The 22094-nt window shown below is 37.4% G+C and overlaps 2 protein-coding genes across 4 annotated transcripts in view; one reads left to right on the forward strand and one right to left on the reverse strand.

Annotated features, from left to right (window-relative positions):
* Nucleotides 1-615: 615 nt before the first annotated feature.
* Nucleotides 616-16484, reverse strand: PolZ1 (DNA polymerase zeta catalytic subunit). Of its 2 annotated transcripts, none has more exons than XM_034974149.2 (20): nt 16308-16484; nt 15805-15932; nt 15096-15224; nt 14403-14497; nt 13055-13842; nt 12786-12966; nt 12531-12625; nt 11202-12448; nt 11003-11119; nt 10242-10926; nt 9129-9320; nt 8202-8322; nt 7406-7650; nt 6528-6685; nt 5602-5739; nt 4349-4486; nt 3396-3586; nt 2784-3011; nt 2114-2330; nt 616-868 (listed from the first exon to the last, which is right to left on the reverse strand). In XM_034974149.2, the coding sequence occupies exons 1-20, from the start codon at nt 16363-16365 to the stop codon at nt 707-709; spliced, it is 5313 nt and encodes a 1770-aa protein (XP_034830040.1). In that variant the 5' UTR covers nt 16366-16484; the 3' UTR covers nt 616-706. The 2 variants fall into 2 exon arrangements, with proteins under 2 accessions (XP_034830040.1, XP_069358238.1); XM_069502137.1 differs by having other exon boundaries at nt 15805-15938.
* A 570-nt stretch (nt 16485-17054) lies between these two features.
* lili (LMBR1-like protein) overlaps nt 17055-22094 on the forward strand; it is a 28628-nt gene continuing 23588 nt past the window's right edge. For both annotated transcript variants that reach the window (XM_034974053.2, XM_034974054.2), the window contains exons 1-4: nt 17055-17411; nt 17507-17771; nt 18966-19187; nt 19792-19857. In XM_034974053.2, the coding sequence (XP_034829944.1) occupies nt 17349-17411; nt 17507-17771; nt 18966-19187; nt 19792-19857 (616 nt within the window). In that variant the 5' untranslated portion in view covers nt 17055-17348. The remainder of the gene's footprint in view (nt 17412-17506; nt 17772-18965; nt 19188-19791; nt 19858-22094) is intronic.

The raw sequence follows: 22094 nt of genomic DNA on the forward strand, positions 1-22094 counted from the left end.
TTGACAGTGTGACTGACAGTAACAGTTTTTCTTTTATACAGCCTTGGATTCAAGTCCTCTAAAGGCCTACAGTGAAGGATAAGCTATCATAACTCCATATATACCAGCTACCAGCATTATCACAAAAATCTACCTATCTATTGTTTTTATATTAGACTATAGTTACAACCTGTTTTGTGTGCCTTTACAATAAATTAAAATCGTGTGTGGATAATTAGGACAGATTTGCCAATTTGCTTGCAGATTGCAGTCTGCAAGACATAATATAATAATATCTGCTAGGCTCCTTATTATTATTCCATTTTGTCGCTTTTCAAGCTTTTTTAAAAAACCGGTCAAGTGCGAGTCGGACTCGCAAACGAAGGGTACCGTACAGTACAAGTAATACCAATATTTTTAAATTTTCATGGGGGCCATTTTTTTTAATTTTTTATATTAATTGTTATAACGGCAATAGAAATACCTACACATTCTGTGAAAATTACAACTCTACCTATTTACGGTACACGAGATACAGTCCCGACAGACAGCCTAAGGCTCTGCTGTCTGCAGCAGAGCCTTAGTCCTTCGGGTACGGAAGCCTAAAAACAAAAGAGCATAAAATATATAATGATTTATTACAATATGATTAATTAATTATTAATTACATTATTAATTTTTATGATTTTTCACAATTCTTTAAATATTCACAATTCCTTATATTATGCTAAAAATCAATTCCTTCTTCCATGTACGTTGGCGGCAAGTTAGTTGTAATGTCTCGTATCTGCTGCACCTTCTGAAGCGCCGTGACTCGTCTCCACAGCACAGGGCACTCCGTGTTCTCACATTCTCGGTGACGCGGGTGACCGCAACAACAGTTACAGATCTGAAACGATAAAACGAAAATAGATTTTTTTAAAGGAAGTGTATAGATATAGATGGCCACAAGCGGTCGTTTGATTTAAAAAAAAAAAAAATTTTATTCTTTATCTCAAACTAGTAAAGGCTCAGTTTTAAGTACATGACCATTAGAAAGTTAGTCGTTTGAAAATTTTACTCAATGCGTGCGCTTATAGCTCTTTTATCATAGTGTATGAGATTTTTAACCGACTTCAAAAAAAGGAGGAGGTTCTCAATTCGACTGTATGTATTTTTTTATTTTACTTTTGTATGTTTGTTACGCGATTACTCCGCCAAATATGAAACGATTTTAATGATTCTTTTTTTGTTTTGTAAGACATACTTCAGAGGTGGTCCCATTTTAATTTAGTAAAGATCTGATGAATATCTTCGGAGATGGAGAACGGAACTCCTCAATAGATAAGAGTAAATTGCTCGCGATTAGTGTAACAGCTTGGTAAACAGTAGGTTTTTTAACCAGGCATATCATATTTTTAACCGACTTGAAAAAAGGAGGTGGTTCTCAATTCGAATATATGTCTTTTTGTATGTTTGTTACGCGATTTCTCCGCCAAATATGAAACGATTTTAATGATTATTTTTTGTTTGGTAGGTCATACTTGAGAGGTGGTCTTTTTTACTTTGGTGAAGATCTGATGAATATCTTCGGAGATGGAGAACAGAACTCCTGAATAGATAAGAGTAAATTGCTCGCGATTAGTGTAACAGCTTGGTAAACAGTAGGTTTTTAACCAGGCATATCATATTTTAGTACAATGGGGCCACTACAAATTGTGAAATAAAAAAAATTAAAAAAAAACTTAATTCTTTCTCTTACCACCAACACTGTAGAACTACAATAACTCTTGTATACATAATATATTGGGTAATAAATTAAATTATTTTTTACTTTTTAGTGTTGGTGGTAATTGAAGTCGGTTTTTATTTTTATTTTTTGAAAATTTTTACATTTTACCAACGCTGAAATAATTCAATTGTCGAAACACGTCCTGCCCCCCAATTCTGTAAGAATAACCATTTCATGGCTATCGCAATCGTCAAGAAATTCTGCCATTTGATTGGTTGATTCGCTGTTTACATTTTTTCACAGCCAATCAAAGGGCAGAATTCTTGACGATTGCGATAGCCATGAAATGGTTATTCTTACACAATTGGGGGGCTGTCCTTGACAAGTCGATAATTCACTACTACCATTTTTAATTTCACTCACTTGGTAACAGTAGTGCACGTGCGAGTCGGCTCGCGCGAGCCTGGCGGCGAGTAGCGCGGCGCTGGGCCGGCGGCGCGCGGCGCAGGCGGCACACAGCGCGCGAGTGCCGCGCGCGCCGCACACTGCGCAGCGGCCGCGTTGCATGTAGCGCACGATGCCGCCCGCTGCGTTTGATCTTTCTATTTGCGCTTCGCGGTTCCAGCCGATTTCTTGCCACCTGTTTAATTTTAATGTTTAAACCAACGACTTCTATTAAGATAGGTAATGGAACCCATATTTTGAAGTATGCCCATAGGTGTCGCTTTATCCAAAGGAGCGTAATCACCCCGCCAGTATAATATGTAGTCTGTACTGTATGCACAAGCGTGTCACGCACGCGTGTGAATTTGTCTTCACTTTTTAAATACGAATGTGCTTTGCCTATCTTTTTATAATGATATCTTTGGTATTAATTTTAATTTTAAAATTGGTGCGGCTGCAGTTCCAGCACCTAAATACACCTCCCACTCCCTCCACAATTTACATCTATAATCTTGGTGACTCCACTTCTTAAATCAATCTTTGGGTCCTAAGGACCAATTCTGGCAGAGGAAATCTTTTGTTCACGAATCCTGGTATTTTGCACTTTTATGTCGTGTAATGGGGCTATAAGAAAATCTAATAAGCTTACCATTTAAAAACGTCGACGCCGAGTAGAGACAGGCACCTGTGCAACGGCGGCAATAATACCCTCGTAGCGTAGTACGCCACGTGCGGGGATAACGCGACGTCGCGCAACAGCTCGCGCGGCGAGTGCGCGAGACGCACGAGCGGCGTGTTGGGCGCGCCTGCGCACACCAGCCACGACACGCGCTCACCCGAGCGCGGCGCGCGACGTCGATCACGCGATACCAGCCGCCTGGCAAAGCATTGCAATCAATGACGCGCATTCGCCACGTGCAGAGATAACACGACGTCGCGCAACTGCTTGCGTTACCAGTCGCCTGGCGTCATACATTACCATGAAAAAACATTTATGATTTAACCCACTTCTGCTATCACGATTTTTTCTTTCAATGAAATGATCCTGACATGAAACTGAGTCGATCGGCATCAAAAAAAAATTTTAGTCAATTTAATTTTATTTTATGGAGAACCCATATGAGCTTGTCCAAAAAATTGACTATGCCAAAATTGTTTTTACACAAAACATCTAAAAGTTCCTAAGACAGTTTCCCTGTATATGATTTTGGATCTCCCCATACTGTCCTAGTTAAAAAGACACGCAGTAAAGTGGACTTACTTGGCGATCTCGTTAGGCGGCGCGGCGGCCCCCGGGCGATACCCTGCGGGTCCGTGATACTCCCGTGTAAAGAACAGCTCCTGCGGCGACAGACTGCCGTCAGTCAGTTTGGACAGAGTGCCGCACACCAGTCGCTTGACGAGAGACATATCGCCAGTTTCGAATAACGCACATAAAGAACGTTGAAGCAGCTGAAATTAATTTTTAAACTTACAACTCTTATCGTAGCTTAGGGTGAAATCTATAGAGCGCACTCTGACTTTGCTTAGACTTAAGTCAGAGTTAAAACGAGACAGATGTATATCTGTCTCGTTTTAACTCAATCGCTCTATAGATCTCAGCATTAGAGAGATTACGTTCAAATACGGATTTATTACGGCTAAAAGCTGACAGGTCAATTTTACCATAAAGGTCGAATCATACTATAGCGGCGCGATATTTCTATTGATTCATTTGACCTCAACCGCATTACAACGCGGCAGCGGAGCGGCGAGGGCGCGATGCGGTAGTGTTGGCTCCGGAGAATAATTTGAAGCGCTTCGCCGCGCCGTGCCGTGCCGCTTGCTACTGCGACATAGCTTAGTATTTAGTCTGCAGTTCACATGACCCAAAAGATTTTCTTTTTAGTTTTTCTGCTTCTTCGCATAAGAAAGCCACTACGGCTTCTTCACTTAATAATTCGTCCATTTTGTAAATCGGATAACCAACTGAATAACTCAGCCGCGTGAGCCCGCGTGCTATCCCACCGCTGCAGTACAAAAATATTGCATTGTTATCAGGATCGAGTCCATAAGACAAGTTTATAATTATCAATTGGAATTGCCCCTGCCGGAATCGAGCCCCGGAACTCCTCCACAGCGTTCGTCACTGCACCAGGGAGGTCGACGACTTATAACACCCCTTTGTTTGCGTCGGGGGTTAAATAGGGTGAATAGTTTAGAGCTAGGTCTCACCTTAACTCCAGCGGGACAGCCGTCTCTGCGAACAGTTTCTATGCCCTTAGCCTCGTATAGGGGCTTCTCTTGATCCGGGCTCTCGTACATATAGCCCACATAGCGCTTCTTCGTTTGTAGAATACAAGGCTGGTATACCTGTTTTTAAGCATTAATTATTACATTGAGTTTTCTGAGTTGACATAATTATTGGGTATTTGCCTACTTTTGAATTTGATAAATATCATTACTTTATTATAAACTAGGATAAAAATAATGACGTATGCTGAAAAAAATATTAAAATCCAACAAAGATTTACAAAGTTACAGGCATTTAAATTTTGGAGTGGGAGGGTCTTTCATCCCTTTCTCGCAAAACGAAAATTTGTATGAAACCGCACGAAGCTACTATGGCATTAGTAGGTGTGACGTCAAACTGCTGTATCGCTATCTCTGTCTAATCAGAAATATTTAAAAATGCTTATAACTTTTTTGTTATTTGATCGATTTAATTAGTTTTTCAATTTATGTCATTATTTTTATTCTAGTTTATAATAAAGTAATAAAAAATTTGGAGTCAAATACCCAATTGGCCCAAGCTTCACTGCAATCTATAAGATCTATTTTGACTTCCCCAGTTTAAACTTTGACAGTCCAGCCAAACATTATCAGATATTTTCTATCAGAAAACTTTGTCGCACTCCGCGAATATCAAAAGCGGACGTTCGATCCGACCTGACGTCGCCAGGGTTTAGTACAAAATGAATGAGCACGGTGCCTTTTGACGCGCATCAGTATTTTTTCTGACAGACAATTTCTGATAAACCGGACTCAACTTTAGAGCCTTTGAACATTGGTTTTTGACATATTATATAGGAAGTGTCTACAGATAGCGACAAGCAGTCGTTTGATAATAAAAATTATACAGTCTCAAGTTTTGGATTGGCTTTAAAAATTTATTCCTTGCTGCAAATGCAATGGTTTCCTGCGAATGAATGGTGTACAGTACGACAAGGCTATTTTGGCACTTGAATGAAATTGACAGGGGGGCATTAGTTGTAGAACAAAGGCTTAGACTCTTCAAACAAGTCAAGTGTTCCCTTTGTTCAAAGGGAACACTTGACGGCAACGTTAGTTCGATTTTAGCCACGCGCCAAAAGAGCCTTGTCCCACTGTAAATATATAAACGATTTCCTTTCTTTCTTTCTAATGGGCGGCAGTAATCATCACTTAACATCATGTGACCCACTTGCTCGTTATTTTTTTTAAAGTACCTTTTCCAGCTTGAGTGTAACAGGCGAGGGGTTGTCCGCGGTGACGGCGTCGGCTATCTGCTGTCCGATGTGGAAGGCCTCCGCGCACGTGCCGCCCGGCACCAGCACGAACATAGAGTCCGTGTCGCCGTACACCACCTGGGCAGAATGAACCAGAGTGAGGATACTCGCGGTTCGATCCTGAAATCGACCTGAAGTCCACCTAATGAGGTCTTCCAACACTTCGGAACCTTAACGTCTATCAGTCCCTGGAGCTATGTGCTCCGCCCATTGACACTTCAGCCTCGTTAATCGATGAATTGGGTATTTTCCTACTTTTGAATTTGATAAATATTATTACCTACTTAATTATAAACTAGGATAAAAATAATGACGTACGCTAAAAAAAATATTAAAATTCAACAAAGATTTACAAAGTTACAGGCATTTTAATTTTGGAGTGGGAGGGTCTTCTATCCCTTTCTCGCAAAACGAAAGTTTGTATGAAACCGCACGAAGCTATTATGGCATTAGTTAGATGTGACGTCAAAATTCTAAATCGCTATCTCTGTCTAGCCAGAAATATTTAAATGCTTATAACTTTTTTGTTATTTGATCGATTTAATAAGTTTTTTCACTTCATTATTATTTTTATCTAGTTATAATAAAGTAATAAAAAAATTGGAGTCAAATACCTAATTGTGTCGGTCAAACTATGTACCTATCCAAAGAAAAATCACATATGTCTAGGATCACACTAATAATATCAAGGCGAAAGTTTGTGTGTGTGTTTGTTACTGTTTCACGCAAAAACTACTGGATGGATTTACCTTAAATTTGGAATGGAGATAGATTATACCCTGGATTATCATATAGTACTTTTAATCCGGAAAATCAAAGAATGGTCACGAGATTTTTAAAAACCTATATCCCGAAGTCATACGAACCTTGGCATTCCACTGGCTACTCTTCACCAGTTTGATGGCGCGCTCTAACGTCTCTCTGCCCTTGGCCACCACACTGTCACCGACCTCCACACACGGCATTCGACCGCTGAAGTTGGCCGCTGTATATCCGTACGTCACGTTCGCTATTAGCTTCAAACCTTCAACAAACCATTTTCTTGAATCTTTTGAAAAACTGATCACCAAAGAGACAAAAAATTTTTGTTCTAGATTAGACTCCATCACCACTTAAGTATAAAATACTAGGTTTTATTCAAATCTCGGAGAAATCGGTATCCATATCAAAAACATTGGTGATATAATTTTACATTAATGCACTTATCACTTCGTATATAAGAATGGTACCTAGGTGTGTTATATACTAAAACCTTTCTGAAAGTATGAAAATACTATAGTGAATAAATATCAAAATCGGTACATTGGCCTTTGAGATAATCGCGGACCTACATACCTACATACCTACATTCCTACCTACCTACATATGGGCGAATATGTAGTCCTCCTTTTGTTGAAGTCGGTTAAATATCATCATGATCAACCCATCACCGGCTCACTACAGAGCACGGGTTTCCTCTCAGAGTGAGAAGGGTTTTAGCCATAGTCTACCACGCTAGCCATGTGCGGATTGGTAGACTTCACACACCTTTGAGAACATTATGGAGAACTCTCAGGCATGCAGGTTTCCTCACGATGTTTTCCTTCACCGTTAAAGCAAGTGATATTTAATTACTTAAAACGCACATAGCTCCGAAAAGTTAGAGGTGCATGCCCGGGATCGAACCCCCGACCTCCAATTACAAGGCCGACGTCCTAACCACTAGGCTATCACAGCTTTTTTAAACGGTTAAATATGAACATACCTAACTGCCGCGAATGCATAGCCTTCTTCACGGCCTCATCCGTCTGCAGCTTCATGCCTTTCTTGACAGCTTGCCTCGCCGCCAGGATCCTGCGCAACAAGGCCGGCAAGACCCCTCGACGGACGGACGACTTGACAAACCCTACTCCTACGGGCGACCAATGGATGAGGCCATTTTTTACTAATGTCTCCAATTTAGTATGTGGTATTCGTAACCGCCACGCTCCAAATTCATAGGGAGCTTCACTGTAAATGATTAATTTATACTGTAACTAGCTTATGCTCGCGACTTCGTCCGCATGGACTACACAAATTTCAAACTCCTATTTCACCCCCTTAGGGGTTGAATTTTCAAAAATCCTTTTTTTTTTATAACAAGCGTAGGTACACCAAATATTTACATTATTTTTTCGCCAAACTGGTGAGCCAGTTTGTCTTAGCGGATGTCTACATCATAACAGCTCTTTGCATGCTAAATTTCAGCCCGATTCGTCCAGTAGTTTGAGCTGTGCGTTGATAGATCAGTCAGTCAGTCCTTTTATATATTTAGACTAGGATGCCCGCGACTTCGTCCGCGTGGATTTAGGTTTTAAAAAATCCCGTGGGAACTCTTTGATTTTCCGGGATAAAAAGTTGCCTATGTCACTCTCCAGGTCTTTAATTATACCCATGCAAAAAAATCACATCGAGCCGTTGCTCCGTTGCGGCGTGATTGAAGGACAAACCAAAAACTAATAAGCTAACAAACCAACAAACAAACACACTTTCGCATTTATGATATGGGTAGTGATGCTTACCCGTTTATGTTTTGCACTCTTCCTATGCAAGTAGAGAAACAGTAATTATAGGCTATCATCATTGATGGATACAGGCTTTGAAAATCCAATACTATAACAGGATCAGTGTAGAAACGAGATTCTGAAACAACAACAAAGTTTTCAATTCTGGAAATTGAATTGAAGTCGAAGGAATTTTATCACAAGTATTATGTAATTTGTAAGTATTGAAAGTATTATATTTACATATTCACATATGATTTGAATTACATGCTAGTCGCTATATCTGAAATGATAGCGCCTTGAATAATGTTAAATGCAATATGCCGTTCATCTATGGGCCATTATGTTATCCCTTGAAAAATATGATATAGCCCACCCTGGAGTGGGAGAACTAAAAGTGGAAGTGCAGTATCGCTAGAACTTGAAATAAATTGAAACTCATCAACATCATCGTCTCAACCCATCACAGGCCCTCTACTGACCACATGTCCTCTCAGGATGAGGAGGATTTAAGTCATAGTCCACGATGGCCAAGTAGATTGGTAGACTTCACACACAACTCTCAGGCATACAGGTTTCCTCACGATGTTTTACTTTACCGTTAAAGTATGTGACAATTTGCTTAAAACTCCGAAAATTTAGAGACTCTGGACCGCCAAATAGAAGATTGAATCTCAACCAATATGAAATCATAAAGTATAATAAAGTAAAGTAAAGTAAAGTAAAATATGCTTTATTGTACACCAAAACAAAAACAATAGACATATAACAAAGATAGCATGTACAATAGGCGGCCTTATCGCTGAAATAGCGATCTCTTCCAGGCAACCTTAGGGTAGAGGATATTATAAAAATTAAAGAAAGCGGATTAATATTAGTTTTAGTGAGATTTGTTTGATTATATTTTTAAGCATCTGAAAAAGTAACATAACTTTCATTTTTTACCTGGTTCAAATATAAGAGGTAAGCATTCTGGAGCGCGCATGGCAGCCCTCTGTTTCACGGTGGGGGATAACGCGACCAAATTGAGCGGTCTGGCTGCACGAAGCATTAACGATTCAACTCGAAATTGAGATCCCCTGGACAGCACTTCCCACCATTGAAGACCAAATAGTCGCGCCAATTCTGATGTACGATCTAAAACATCGAATGATTAAGTATAAATAGAAAAAGAAGTAAATATTCTTTATCAGATTTCACAAGTCCAAATCAAGAGCCTCAATAGCTCAATGGTTAAAGGAGCGGACTGAAAACCGAAAGGTCGCAGGTTGAAATCCCACCCGTTGCACTATTGTCGTACCTACTCCTAGCACAAGCTTTACGCTTAATTGGAGGGGAAAGGGGAACATTTCAGAAACTTGGCTAATACTCTTTAAAAAAAAATTTGAAGTCAGGACTCAGGAGTTACATAACTAACTACATGGAAAGGCAACCTTTTTGCTTCTAGCAGAGTATTAGAGAATTTTAGGAGTATGAGATTCTCCAATAGACAACCTTTTGATAGACATTAACATCGATCAAGGGATTTTATGTTGTAGTGAACTTATTAGCGACCGCCCGTGGCTTCGATCTTGTGGAAACAGAAAAATCCGGCCTTAGTCTACATTTTAAATGGAAACTCTAAGCAAAATTTCAGTTTTCTAGGTCCAAGGGTTCAGGTAGGGCCATGATGAGTCAGGACTTTTCTTTCTACTTAGATACAGTATGCGGCAGAAAGTAATGAACATCGCCCTTTAGTTTGACATTTCGGCTTTGTAGAGCGTTCTCTGTCACTCATACCTACATCAGGGACATAATAATATAACGACAGGTACAACGCTTTACAAATTTGCTATCTCCGTCTAAAGGTACATTACTTTCGGCCGCGTACTGTACCTAGATTTGCATTCGACATGTACCTAACCTAACGATTAATTACTTATTACTCCAACCCTCAGAAGTAAGAAAAAATTTGAGAAGCAAGTTTTATGACATAAAGTTCAACCAGAGTCTGTAATTTCCACAAAAACTCTAAGAACGTAAGCTTTTATTACAAACAGATCAAGGAGTAAAACTTACTGATTATATCAAGCTTATCTAACATTCTGACAGTTCCGTTTAATTTGGTCATGTAATATTCCACGGGAATCCATCGCAATATTCTTGACTGGTCGTTCCACCATTCGGCCAGTTGAGCAAAACTGTACGACGGCACTCTTTCTTTCAACACTTCATACATGCAGTTCTCAAAACTGAAGCTTGATAAAGCAAGCTCGTATCGAAATAAGCGCCACACGTTGAATGTGATCCTCCCAATTACTCTGCCTTCTAATTCATTTTCATCATGTCTATAGCGTTTTTGACGATTTTTCTCCGTGATTCGAGAAACCTCTTTTATCATTTCCAAACCCAATACTTGTGCTCTTTCCATCACGTAACCCCAAGAGTTCATTTCGATTTCATATCCACACATTATATCAGGATCGTGTGTTTTTACGAAATCTATGATCTTTTCAAAAACGACATTTTCGTCATCTACGTAACAAATTTTGTAATTAAACACACATTTGTCTAAGTATTTTGTTTCTTTTGAGCTATCGACAACAAATATTTCGGTAACATTTCTTTGTAAATGGTGATTGGGCGGACAGTCGTTTTTAACTGTAAGAAATACAGCTTGTATTTGATCGAAAGCTGGATCAGGATTCAAATCTCCTCTAACTGAAGTATGTACTTCTAAAAGCATTAATGTAAGAAAGTCGGTCTGCAAAATACATTCCCAATTATAAACATAATCAGTATTTTTATATATTATAGAAACATTTTGATATTTACTTTACCTCTACTATTGGGGTTAGAAAAGAATTTTCTTTATTTTTTTCACTACTTCCAAAACAAAGATATGACCCATCAGGTTGCATTGTGACTTGAAGCGTATTATTTAAATCCGATTTTTCCTGTTACAATAAAAATGTTAGTATCAATAAAACATTTGTTTCAGCTTACCATATTCAAATCGACGAGAGTAGAAGTACCTACCTTTTCTGTTGACTCTAAGCTAATCGTGTTGTTTAATTCATTGAGGCCTATAGCTTGAGAACTTTCTAGCTCATCAATATTTACGCGAATATCTTCAGTAATATTATGAGGCAATTCATCAGCTTGTGCATTGTTTTTGTTATTTTCAATCCATTTTATAACTTCACTACGCAATGGTGGTCGTTTCAAAGGTCTCAATATACATTGTCTATTGCTAGCTAGTAATAATTTCAGTGCATCAGGCTTCGAAGGTTCTTCAGAGATTTCGTTAGTTTGTAAAAATAATAACTGACGCCACTCTTCTATACTAGTTACATCTAAAACTTTATCAAAAGGTTTTTGGTCTCGAGCCAGTTTACTGTTTAGTTTTATTACCATTTGACCGATTTCTACCTTATCACCAACATCTTTGTGGCACGAGTAAAAAGGTTCGGGATTTTTAGTTTTTGGAATAGAATACTTTTCCAATGTCGATAAAATAAATTCTCTAGTAGGCGGCCTTATTTTTGGAGTTAATATTTTTGTAGTTTTGTTGATTTTCTGATCTCTGGCTAAATTCAAAGAATTTTGTTCAGTTTTTAAATATAAAATATTTGCTTTACTTTCTAATATACTTTGACTTTTCGTCTCAATATATTCGTTTTCAGCTTTGTTTCTATCCTCAATAGATAAATCGAATATCTTCGATCTGTCATAAAAGCTTTCTATTCCTACATCTTCTTCAGGTGTTAAATCATAATTGTCTAAAAAAGAAATATTCATCGAATCATTTTTCACATTATTAATATTTGATGGGCCTGCCACTGGCTGAAATTCTTTATTTATATCGTACAGACTAGCTGCATTAGTATCTTTATTTCGTTTATCATATATACTTTTAGCTAAATTCGACCTTGCCTCTTCTTTAAATAAAATACGTTCAACAATTTGTTTATTATCTACTTTTTGACATGGAGTCGAAATGAACTTTTCGCTATCTTGATTATTGCTATAAATTCCCACATCACAATTGTCTTTTAGAGGAGAATTAAAGTTAGATGTTCTCTTAAGATGCAAACTAGATATATCTTCAATTGTTTCTCGAGACACATTAATTTCATCTGATTCACTATCACTTCCTTTGTCTTGATCTGTCTTAATTTTGTGTTTTTCAGATAATTTTTTTAAATCTATTTTCTTTTTACCTTTAGGTCTAGATAAACCTACTTTAAGAGGTCTCATTTTTCTTTTTCTTACTTTCTTTACATCTGAAAAGATAAAGAGTCGTTTCATAATCATTTATTACATACTTTAATTAAATTGTTTCAAAACTAAGAAAAGGTTACAAACGGTCATCGTCAAAAGTTCCATCCAACTGTGGCATATTAGCTCCATCCCAAAAAGAATCATTCCAATTTGGCGATTCCTCGCTATCTTCCTTGTTGCTGTAATTATTTAACTGAAATACATATATTTAGATAATAATACACTTATTATAATCTCAACTTATTTAAAATAGAGAAAAATAGTTTTTTACAGTTTTTGTTTCGCAAATATGAATTTAAAGGGATGGTTAGTATAACATGACTAACAAAAATAACGTACCAAGCATAGGGATCCAGAAGAACAGTTTCATCATTAAATATTTGTGAATATTCAGCATCATCAAATTCTGTTTCGTTATCGACATCATCGTTTGCTGGGGTACCCATAACACTATCATCTTCAACTGGTTGTTCATCTAGATCTTGCAATATATCAACCAATTCTAAATCATCGTTGTCCACTAAAATAAAATATTACTTTTTACAATTATGAAATAAGAGAGTTTTTTGGCATACATGCAATAAAATTCAGTTATTATAGTTACTCACAGAAAACCTGGCTATATTTTAAAGAAAAACTGCTATTTAATGCAACATCTTCATTAACAACAGTATCATCCATATCGTAACTTGACTCCTCTTGCACTCTTCTTAAAGTAGTGTTAATACTTAAATTTACTGTACTATCTCGTATATGATTACTTATATCAGTAGCATTCAGTAATTCTGAACCATCTTGAGTTTCCGCTGGATAATGCACTAATTCTTTTAGATTATTGACATCTACTGGTTTATCAACTAAATCTGATAATTTTAAAGCCATGATTTTTTCAAATTTACTGTGTGTATCAGTTTCTTCAACGCCTATACGGCCTTGAGATAACGATTTGGAACTTATCGATACATTTAGTTGTTTTCGCCTTTCTATTTCTTGATTCCACACTTCCTCAAGACCGGGGTTTTCGATACCATCACCTTTGCCTACTTTTTGACGATTTATTATATGAGACGCTATACAATCTGCTTCGTAAAAACAACTGCTTTCAGGTTTCAAACCCCAGCTCATGTCGTCAAATGATTTAGTGGGTTCGTCGCTATACTGTGACAATCCATTTTTACGAAATTTCACAGACTGTAAATCAATGTTACTCATTCCAAAAAGATTAAAGTCAATGAAGAATTGCAATGTAAAATTTAAATGGGATTCATGTGGTTGTAGAGATTGTCCCAAAATTGCTCCATTACTACATAGTTCAACTGCTTGTCTTATAAGACCAGGACTATACAAGAATATTTTTAAAAATAGGTGTTCTTTATCATGAAATCCATAAAAGGGTCTGAAAATAACAGTTTACCTATATTAAGTTCTTCATCATTAATACCTAGATAAGTTTGTGTCTTTTTATTTGAGCGCAAGTCTCGTAAACTACTGGGCTGATGATTGAGATCAAACGTCCACAATTCAGTAGCATAGTCAGACTGTAAACACTGCTTCACTTTCGTATCAAAATTGCCTTAACGCAAAAATGCAAAAGAAGCTCAGAGCAAAAACTAGTTAAGGATATATAGGTAATTTCCGCGTGGGTCATATTTTCTATGTAACAACATTTGGGAATGCAAGAGGTAGACTCTGTGGTGGTAGACTACAAAACTGCGTAAGTGCCGTCTCCCAAATATCGCTCTTGCGTAGCTCAATTGAGAGTCCATTAATTGGCTTAGGAACACCAGGTTTGTGACCATAAAAGGTATAGTTCGAAAAATTATTTGGTACAGCATGACATTGAATAAACTGGTAGACTATATCATGACTGTAAATTGGTTGAATGTATTGACAAATGCCAGCTGCAGCATGGGGTAAGAAGATAAATGATGAAACCCTAAAGATTCATGTACTTACAATCCTTTTACTAAAGTTATTTTGTACACATGTTGATTTGCTGATGTTGCTTGCTTTAAAGCAATGTTTAAAGCTTTGTCTAGGCTGGCTGCTATCTGTAAAGAGCAAGAGCTTGTTTTATTTTGTTTTCAGCACACAAATTATTTATTCCGGTTTCATGACAGAAAAACAATGTAGGTGGTAATAAAACCTCAATAGATCAATGGTTAAAGGTTGAGTGGAATCTGAAAGATCAGCAATTCAAACCCCACCCATTGCACTATTCCAACACAAACTTTATGCCTAATAGTGAGAGGGATTAGGGGAATATTAGTCATGATTAATATTCAGTGGTGTGCATAGGTTTTAAAACTAGGGTAGACATTAGTTAGGTAGATACCTATTTAGTGACAGGTTATAGAGAAAGGAACATTGAACTAGGGTAAGCAGTGCTTCTATGCCTCTGTGATCTGCATACGTTGTTAATATAGCTAATAGTATATTCTTTGAAAAAAATATTTGTTGGACAAATTAACTAGTAAATCATTATGTAATGGGCAGATTAATAAAAGTTTTTTTTTATTTAGGGAACGTTGTGGAACTAAACTGACGACACTACTTTTTAACTTATTCATTTAGTTTGTGCATTATCTTTAGCAAAATTGGAGTACATAATATTATATATTTATGAATGTTATTATCTATACTACTTACTTGATATAAAAATTGTGGCTCTGGGTTTGGAGTCTGACATGGTATGTAAAAATAAGGGAAAACCCCATGTATGTGCAAACATGCTTTTCTTCCTTCAGGTGTAGGTCCAAATATTCTTAAAACTGGCACCTATTACATATAATAATAATAATAATGTTATTTATTTCAGGCAAATTGTACCCATATTATTACAGAATAATATGGGTATTATATTATACAATTTCACATTGTTACTAGTTTACAAATGTTAATCCAATTTAAAAATTAAGTGAGCGTGCATGGCAAATTTTTTGTCAAAAATGTCATTATTTTAAGTAAATAACGGCTTATACATTATTTGTAAAGAAAATGTATAGTGAGTACGCGACCGGTCGAGCTGGCAATTGGGGTATGAGGTGCGGGGCCGCCCCGCACACCCGCACGTCACCCGCACTAGCCTGCACTGGATTAGCATCCCCCCGCCTCATACTCCGATTGCCATCTCGACCTGTCCCATTCTAGGTACTTTCATTTTTTTTTGTTAATTGTAGTATTTCTGAATAATATAAAACAATGCAATTTTCCATTTGTCTATGGTACTAATTTAATTTATGGGATCCTTTATACAGCTTTCAACATCATTAAAAATATGAAATGAGAAAGGTTTATAATAATATTTTGTACAGCATGTTCAGCAAGCCTACCCGCAAGCAAATTATAATATTATTACCTGCTTTATATCTGATCCTCTGAATTCTGAATATATAACATCAATCCCAGGCAAAGGCTTTGTTAAATAGTGATCACAGACAACTATTCTAACAGAAAATTCTGGTTTTATACTTGTTACATCCAACCCTGAAACTAATGTATAGGTAATAAATAATTAAAATAGTTTGCACATTCTAGATGATGTTTGCCAATGTACTGCCCGCCTTTGCACTCAGGGCTGGTTTACCACATTGGTTAAATTTATTAGACACTAGACTAGATGTCAGCGACTTCATCCACGTAGATTTAGGTTTATAAAAGATCCCCTCTTTGATTTTCCGGGATACAAAGTAGCCTTTGTCATCTCCAGAAAGCAAGCTATCTCTGTAGCAAATTTCATCGCAATCGGTTAAGCACACGGGCCGCAAAAGGTAGCAGGCAGACTCTTCGCATTTATGATTTAGTATGGATAAAAATGAATTAAAGACATTATTATCATACACATAACCATACGTAACATACCCGTTTCATTTTTCTTCTCGGTCAAACTGTTTTCTACTTCTTTATGATGTCCTAGCATGTTGACCTTTCAAAGATTTTTCGAATCCATTATCATAATTATTTTTATTTTAACTTTTAGAAGTGTAAATAAAAATAAACGACAACGACCAACGACACGGCGCTCTTGACGGCGCTTTTGAGTTTTGGCCAAAGAGAATATAATCACTACAAGATCACTACGTTTGTTTTGGCACTTGCTTAAATGACATCAATGACATTGACAGAGGGGGCCATAGGGGTTGGGGGGGTAACCACTCATAGACATAGATTGTCTATGACTGTATCTCATAGAGATAGAAAAACACTGAAATCGTAGATAGAGTAATAAAGCTAGATATAGGAACGTCTACTTTCTCATTCACACTAAATTGAGAGCACAGATAAAGTTACTAATGTAATAAATAGAGACGTAGCTAACCTATTTTTTGTCCCTTATCGTGTAACCGATTTTTACAAGGAAGGAATACAACTTTAGTTGCAAAACAAACTTTGAATTCGTGGCGTCATTGTATTTCTCATTAGTTATTTACTTGTTTTGTGCTGAAGTACAGCCGGGATGGATGGTGAATAAAGCGCGTAGCGTAGGTACCTTAACTGGCTTAAGTTGGCAGCAGACAGCAGACTTGTTGGCTTATCTGGGTAAAGCTTTAACCATAGACAGAGATAATTTTCATATTTGACATTTTAGTCATATTTGACAGTGGTTGATAGGCGACAACGTGACAGCGCCATAAAAAAACAAAAAAGGTCTAAAAAAATTAGTCTTGTTTTAAATCATTCGTCTGAGCGTTCATTTAAATTTTAAAAATACAAAAATAATTATCAGGTAAATCTTAGTTTTTGATTGTGATAGAAATGAAAATCTTCATTGAAAGTTAAAAGTTCTTTAGTGATTTGAGATTTCGGGAAAGTATGGTTTGCGATCATTTGCAAAAATGAAGTGCAATTTTAACATTATACCCAAAAGAATATCTATAGGAAGATAAAGTTAAGTAAAAAACGATGGATGATGAGGAGGCCGACTTAAGGGAGCAAATATTTCATAACAATGTTCGAGAGCAGATCGTAAGTTTCTCTCGTGTCACTTTGTATTTTAATCATAATAATAATTCAACGCGTATTAACAGTACAAAACTAATAGTAAATATGTTTGTTCACAGATATTCCTGCTTTTGTTTATACTACTGTACCTCTTCTCGTTCATGTTGATTGAGAAGTTTCGTCGGCGGGACAGTGAAGATTACTTCAGCGTTGACGAAGACGAAGTGAAGGTCTACAGGATAAGTCTATGGCTGTGCACGTTCGCTCTGGCCGTGTCCTTGGGCTCGGCACTGTTGCTGCCCGTGTCAATAGTCAGCAATGAAGTGCTCATATTGTACCCAAATAGCTACTATGTCAAGTGGCTGAACAGCTCTCTTATACAAGGTAAGCACACTTTTGGTAGTTATTTAGAAACAGAAAGATTTTTTTTTATTCTAATAAATAGTTGTTTCTAAAACCACAGAGATTGCATTATTCAAATATCTTAGTGATTGCACTATTCAAACATAGTCATTGCATTGGCAACAATGTAGAAATGATAGTCAGAAATAAAATTCAGAAAAAAATATAAATTCAGAGATAAAACAAAATTATGCTTAATTTTTTATAAATTTATGACTAGTGCTTGGCGGAGCGCGCCTAAATAATTTAATATTAATCTTGTAGGTAATAGATTTTCTTAGTACAGAAAAATAGAAAAAAAACCGGCCAAGTGCGAGTCAGGCTCGCGCTACGACGGTTCCGTAATTCAGTCGTATTTTTTCGACAGTTTGCACGATAATTAAAAAACTATGTTGCGTAAAAATAAATAAAAATAAGTTTTACAATGCACAGGTGAAGCCCTTTCATATGATACCCTACTTGATATAGTTATCTTACTTTGAAAATTGAAAATACTAATTATTAGTTTATGACCACAAATTATTATTTGTTGTGTGATGTAACCACAAATTCACGGTTTTCAGATTTTTCCACAAATGCCAGCTATAAGACCCACCTTCCTGCCAAATTTCATGATTCTAGGTCAACGGGAAGTACCCTATAGGTTTCTTGACAGACAGACAGATAGACAACAAAGTGATCCTATAAGGGTTCCGTTTTTCCTTTTGAGGTACAGAACCATAAAAAACAGAAGAAATGCTAATTATGTTCAAAATAAGAGTATTTATTTACTACTAGTTAGTGTTATTTCTATAATCTGGTGTATTTAATGGCTTTCAATAAAGTACAATATATACCAATCAATGAATTGCAATATACAATTTATTAATAACTATTTCAAAACAATGATAAGACATGTATGACAAAACGGTATTACTCCCGTATTTCGTCGATGTAAGCCCGACTAGTTTGGAACCCATACAGGTTCCTTTCTCACAGGGACTCAGTTCGCGCACGCGTCAAAACGATGGGATGGGTTCGAAACAAGTCGGGCTATGTTGACGAAATATGTGAGTAAATCCGTTTTGTCATACATGTATAATAGAAATCAGTCACGGTAGTCTAAACACTTAAATGATAAGACAATTATTGCAGTTTGTGTAACAGAATAAATAACTAACTCAATACTTTTTTTAGGTCTATGGAATCATGTGTTTCTATTCTCAAACCTCTCTCTGTTTGTGTTCCTGCCATTCGCATATCTATTCTCGGAGTCCAGTGGGTTTCTGGGCTACAGAGGTTTGAAGGGACGAGTGTACGAGACCTTCACCGTGCTGGCCCTTCTTGGAGTGGCCATGCTTGGTCTTGCTTACGTCATCTCTGCATGGTTAGACAGATCCAGCCTTGATGCTTTGTTAAGTAAGTATTTATTTCTATCTAGCTGACCCTGCTTTTGTCAAGTGCAATTTTTGAAATTCAGTGAGGGGGTAGAATTTCCAAAAATCCTGAAATACACTTTCCCTTTACTTACTACTTTTTACTTTTCCAAATACCAATGATATTTTTGAAAAATGATATTTTCATTTAAAATTTTAGATTCTCTCTTTTGTGAGCAGGAAACATACAAAAAGGGTCAGCAGAACAATGTCGACTGCGTACGGCGTTATAATGAATGAATGCATACTAAACTAGCCGATCATGATTCCTTGTTGTTTGTGCCTAATTGACTGTGTAGTTGCACCTCGATTGTTTCGTGGCCAATGTTTTGTTATGACCTTGGGGTGGGATACTAATGTGTTCTCAATAGTTTGAGGCTCTCCCTTCCACTCACTCCCCCCATAAATGAAGTTCCTACCTGCCAAATTTCATGATTCTAGGGAACGGAAAGTACCCTATAGGTTTCTTGACATACACCACATACAGACGGACGGGCAGACAACGAAGTGATCTTATAAGGGTTCCTTTTTTCGTTTTGAGGTAAGGAACCCTCAAAAAAATATGCATTGTTTATTTTTGTTCGCAGATTTATGGACATATCTCCCGTTCCTGTACTCCTGTGTATCTTTCGTCGGAGTTCTGATGCTGCTTGGTGAGTTCCTTAAAATACGATAATTTCTACGCTATCTTTTCCAATCAGATATAGGTATCGATGGTCGATCCGAAATCTAATTCGATTTGATTATATAGGTTTCAGTCAAATGCAGAAGCACAGTTCACGACAGTTAGGGAACTTCTAACAAAATGGCTTCGACGTCACTGGCACGTTATTCAGGATTAAACCGAGAGTTCCCTTACTCTAGTTCACTCTGGCAGAAGCGTCATAAACTCAAAAGTTTGGCATACTTAATACTTATGTATCAACATAATGCTAATAAACACTTTTAAACTTAAAGCCCTAGTAATTCAAGACATTTTCAGCGTCCTGATAAGCTGATATAATTAATGGTTACCGTGCCAGGTTTTTCGATATAACCCATAGGGAAAATATTAGTTATATTATAATATATAGGTAGCATAATATTATTATTATCATCGTCGTCATAATTAATTCATTGCCGGCTCACTACAGAGCACGGTTGAGAAGAGTTGTTGCCCATAGTCACCACGCTGGCCAAGTGCGGATTGGCAGACTTCACACACCTTTGAGAATATTATGGAAAACTCAGGCATGCAGGTTTCCTCACGATGTTTTCCACAGTTAAAGCAAGTGATCTTTAATTACTTAAAACGCACTTAACTCCGAAAAGTTACAGGTTCGTGCCCGTGATTGAACCCCCGACCTCCCGATTAGGAGGCGGACGTCTTAACCACTAGGCTATCACAGCTTAATATTATCTAAGCATAATATCAGGTCGCATAATTTGGTAGGCAGATAAGTCGCCATATTGAATCCGGAATTGTTAAAGCCACGCAAAAATGCGTCCGTTTAAAATAAGCACATCGCGTGAACTGGTGTTGACCTTGATTCCAATAATGTGCTGTCAATAGACCACAATACATACCTAGGTAAATAATGTAAACGGGAGCGAAAATATTTTGCCCTACATTGAATTTGAAATTTTAAAATCCATACTAATCACTACCCATATCAGTGTGCTTTGTTCTTCAATCACGCTGTAACGGAGCCACGGATCGAACGTGATTTTTGCATGGATAAAGACTTTCAGAGTGCTATGTCACTACTTTTTATCCCGGAAAATCAAAGAGTTCCCCAGGTCTGTCTGTATGATAGCTTTTCACCGACGTTTTGACGAAATTTGATACAGACACAAAGATAGCTTGCATCCCGGGGATAGACATAGGCTAATTTTTGCTCCCACGGGATTTTTAAAAACCTAATTCTACGTGGAGGAAGTCAAGGCGCAGCGACAGAGCTGAGGCGCGGATTTCTTGATAACAATTCAAACGTATAGCTTTATTAATGGTGCAAGCAAATCAAGTTGACCAATCTGAACACGAGGCGTATAGTACGCGACAGGTCGAGATGGTAATCAGGGTGGAAATGCCACGCACACCCACTCAGCCCCCGCAGTAACCTGGTGCGGACGAGCGCGAGTGATGTGCGGGGCGTCATACCCCGAATGCCATCTCGACCTGTCGCGAACCATAGGTATGATTGCGTATTGTACAAAACAGATCTCAGCTAGACTACACAATCCTTAGTCTATGACCTGCGCTTACCGTCATGTTGCAACTTGCAACTTCAGATTGGAAGTAGGTACCTCTACTTGTTTTGCAATCACTGCATACTTTGGTATATAAAGGCTCTACAGCGAGCGACAAGCTAGCATATCACTAGTGCGGCGCGCATCCTCCCTGTTTTGTTTTCAGTTTACCAATTTCAGCAGTATGTTAAAATGAGTTTAAGTAATCATCAAAAATACTCGACTCCACTTCACTCCGTCTGTTTGTGTTGGCCGTTACACAGCCAGTTTCACTTTTGTCTAGCTGGCAAAGTAATACGGTTTTGCGACTAAGCGTTTTCAATACACGATGTGTATAGGACATTGACCTCGACCTTGATATATTGACAGCACACAGGTCTATTCAATACAATGAATATATTAATGAATCAAAAGCATATCAAAAGGTATCTACGATTCTTGGAGTAATTGACGGTACTAGGTATATTTATACGTAATAGTTTTTGTGGTAAGTACTTAATATCTGGCAAGGGTTAATGGCTGCGAGAAATCGAGTATAGAGCACATCAGCTATATTATTGGCTCGATGGTTGTGAAGGGAATGACTTGTTGACGTGACGATTGTATGGAAGGGAATGCTGAGTTTGTTGTGGGCTCTTCTCAGACCTGGGCGCGTTTGCAA

The sequence above is a fragment of the Maniola hyperantus genome, chromosome 12 (assembly GCF_902806685.2).
Source record: "Maniola hyperantus chromosome 12, iAphHyp1.2, whole genome shotgun sequence".
Taxonomy (NCBI): domain Eukaryota; kingdom Metazoa; phylum Arthropoda; class Insecta; order Lepidoptera; family Nymphalidae; genus Maniola; species Maniola hyperantus.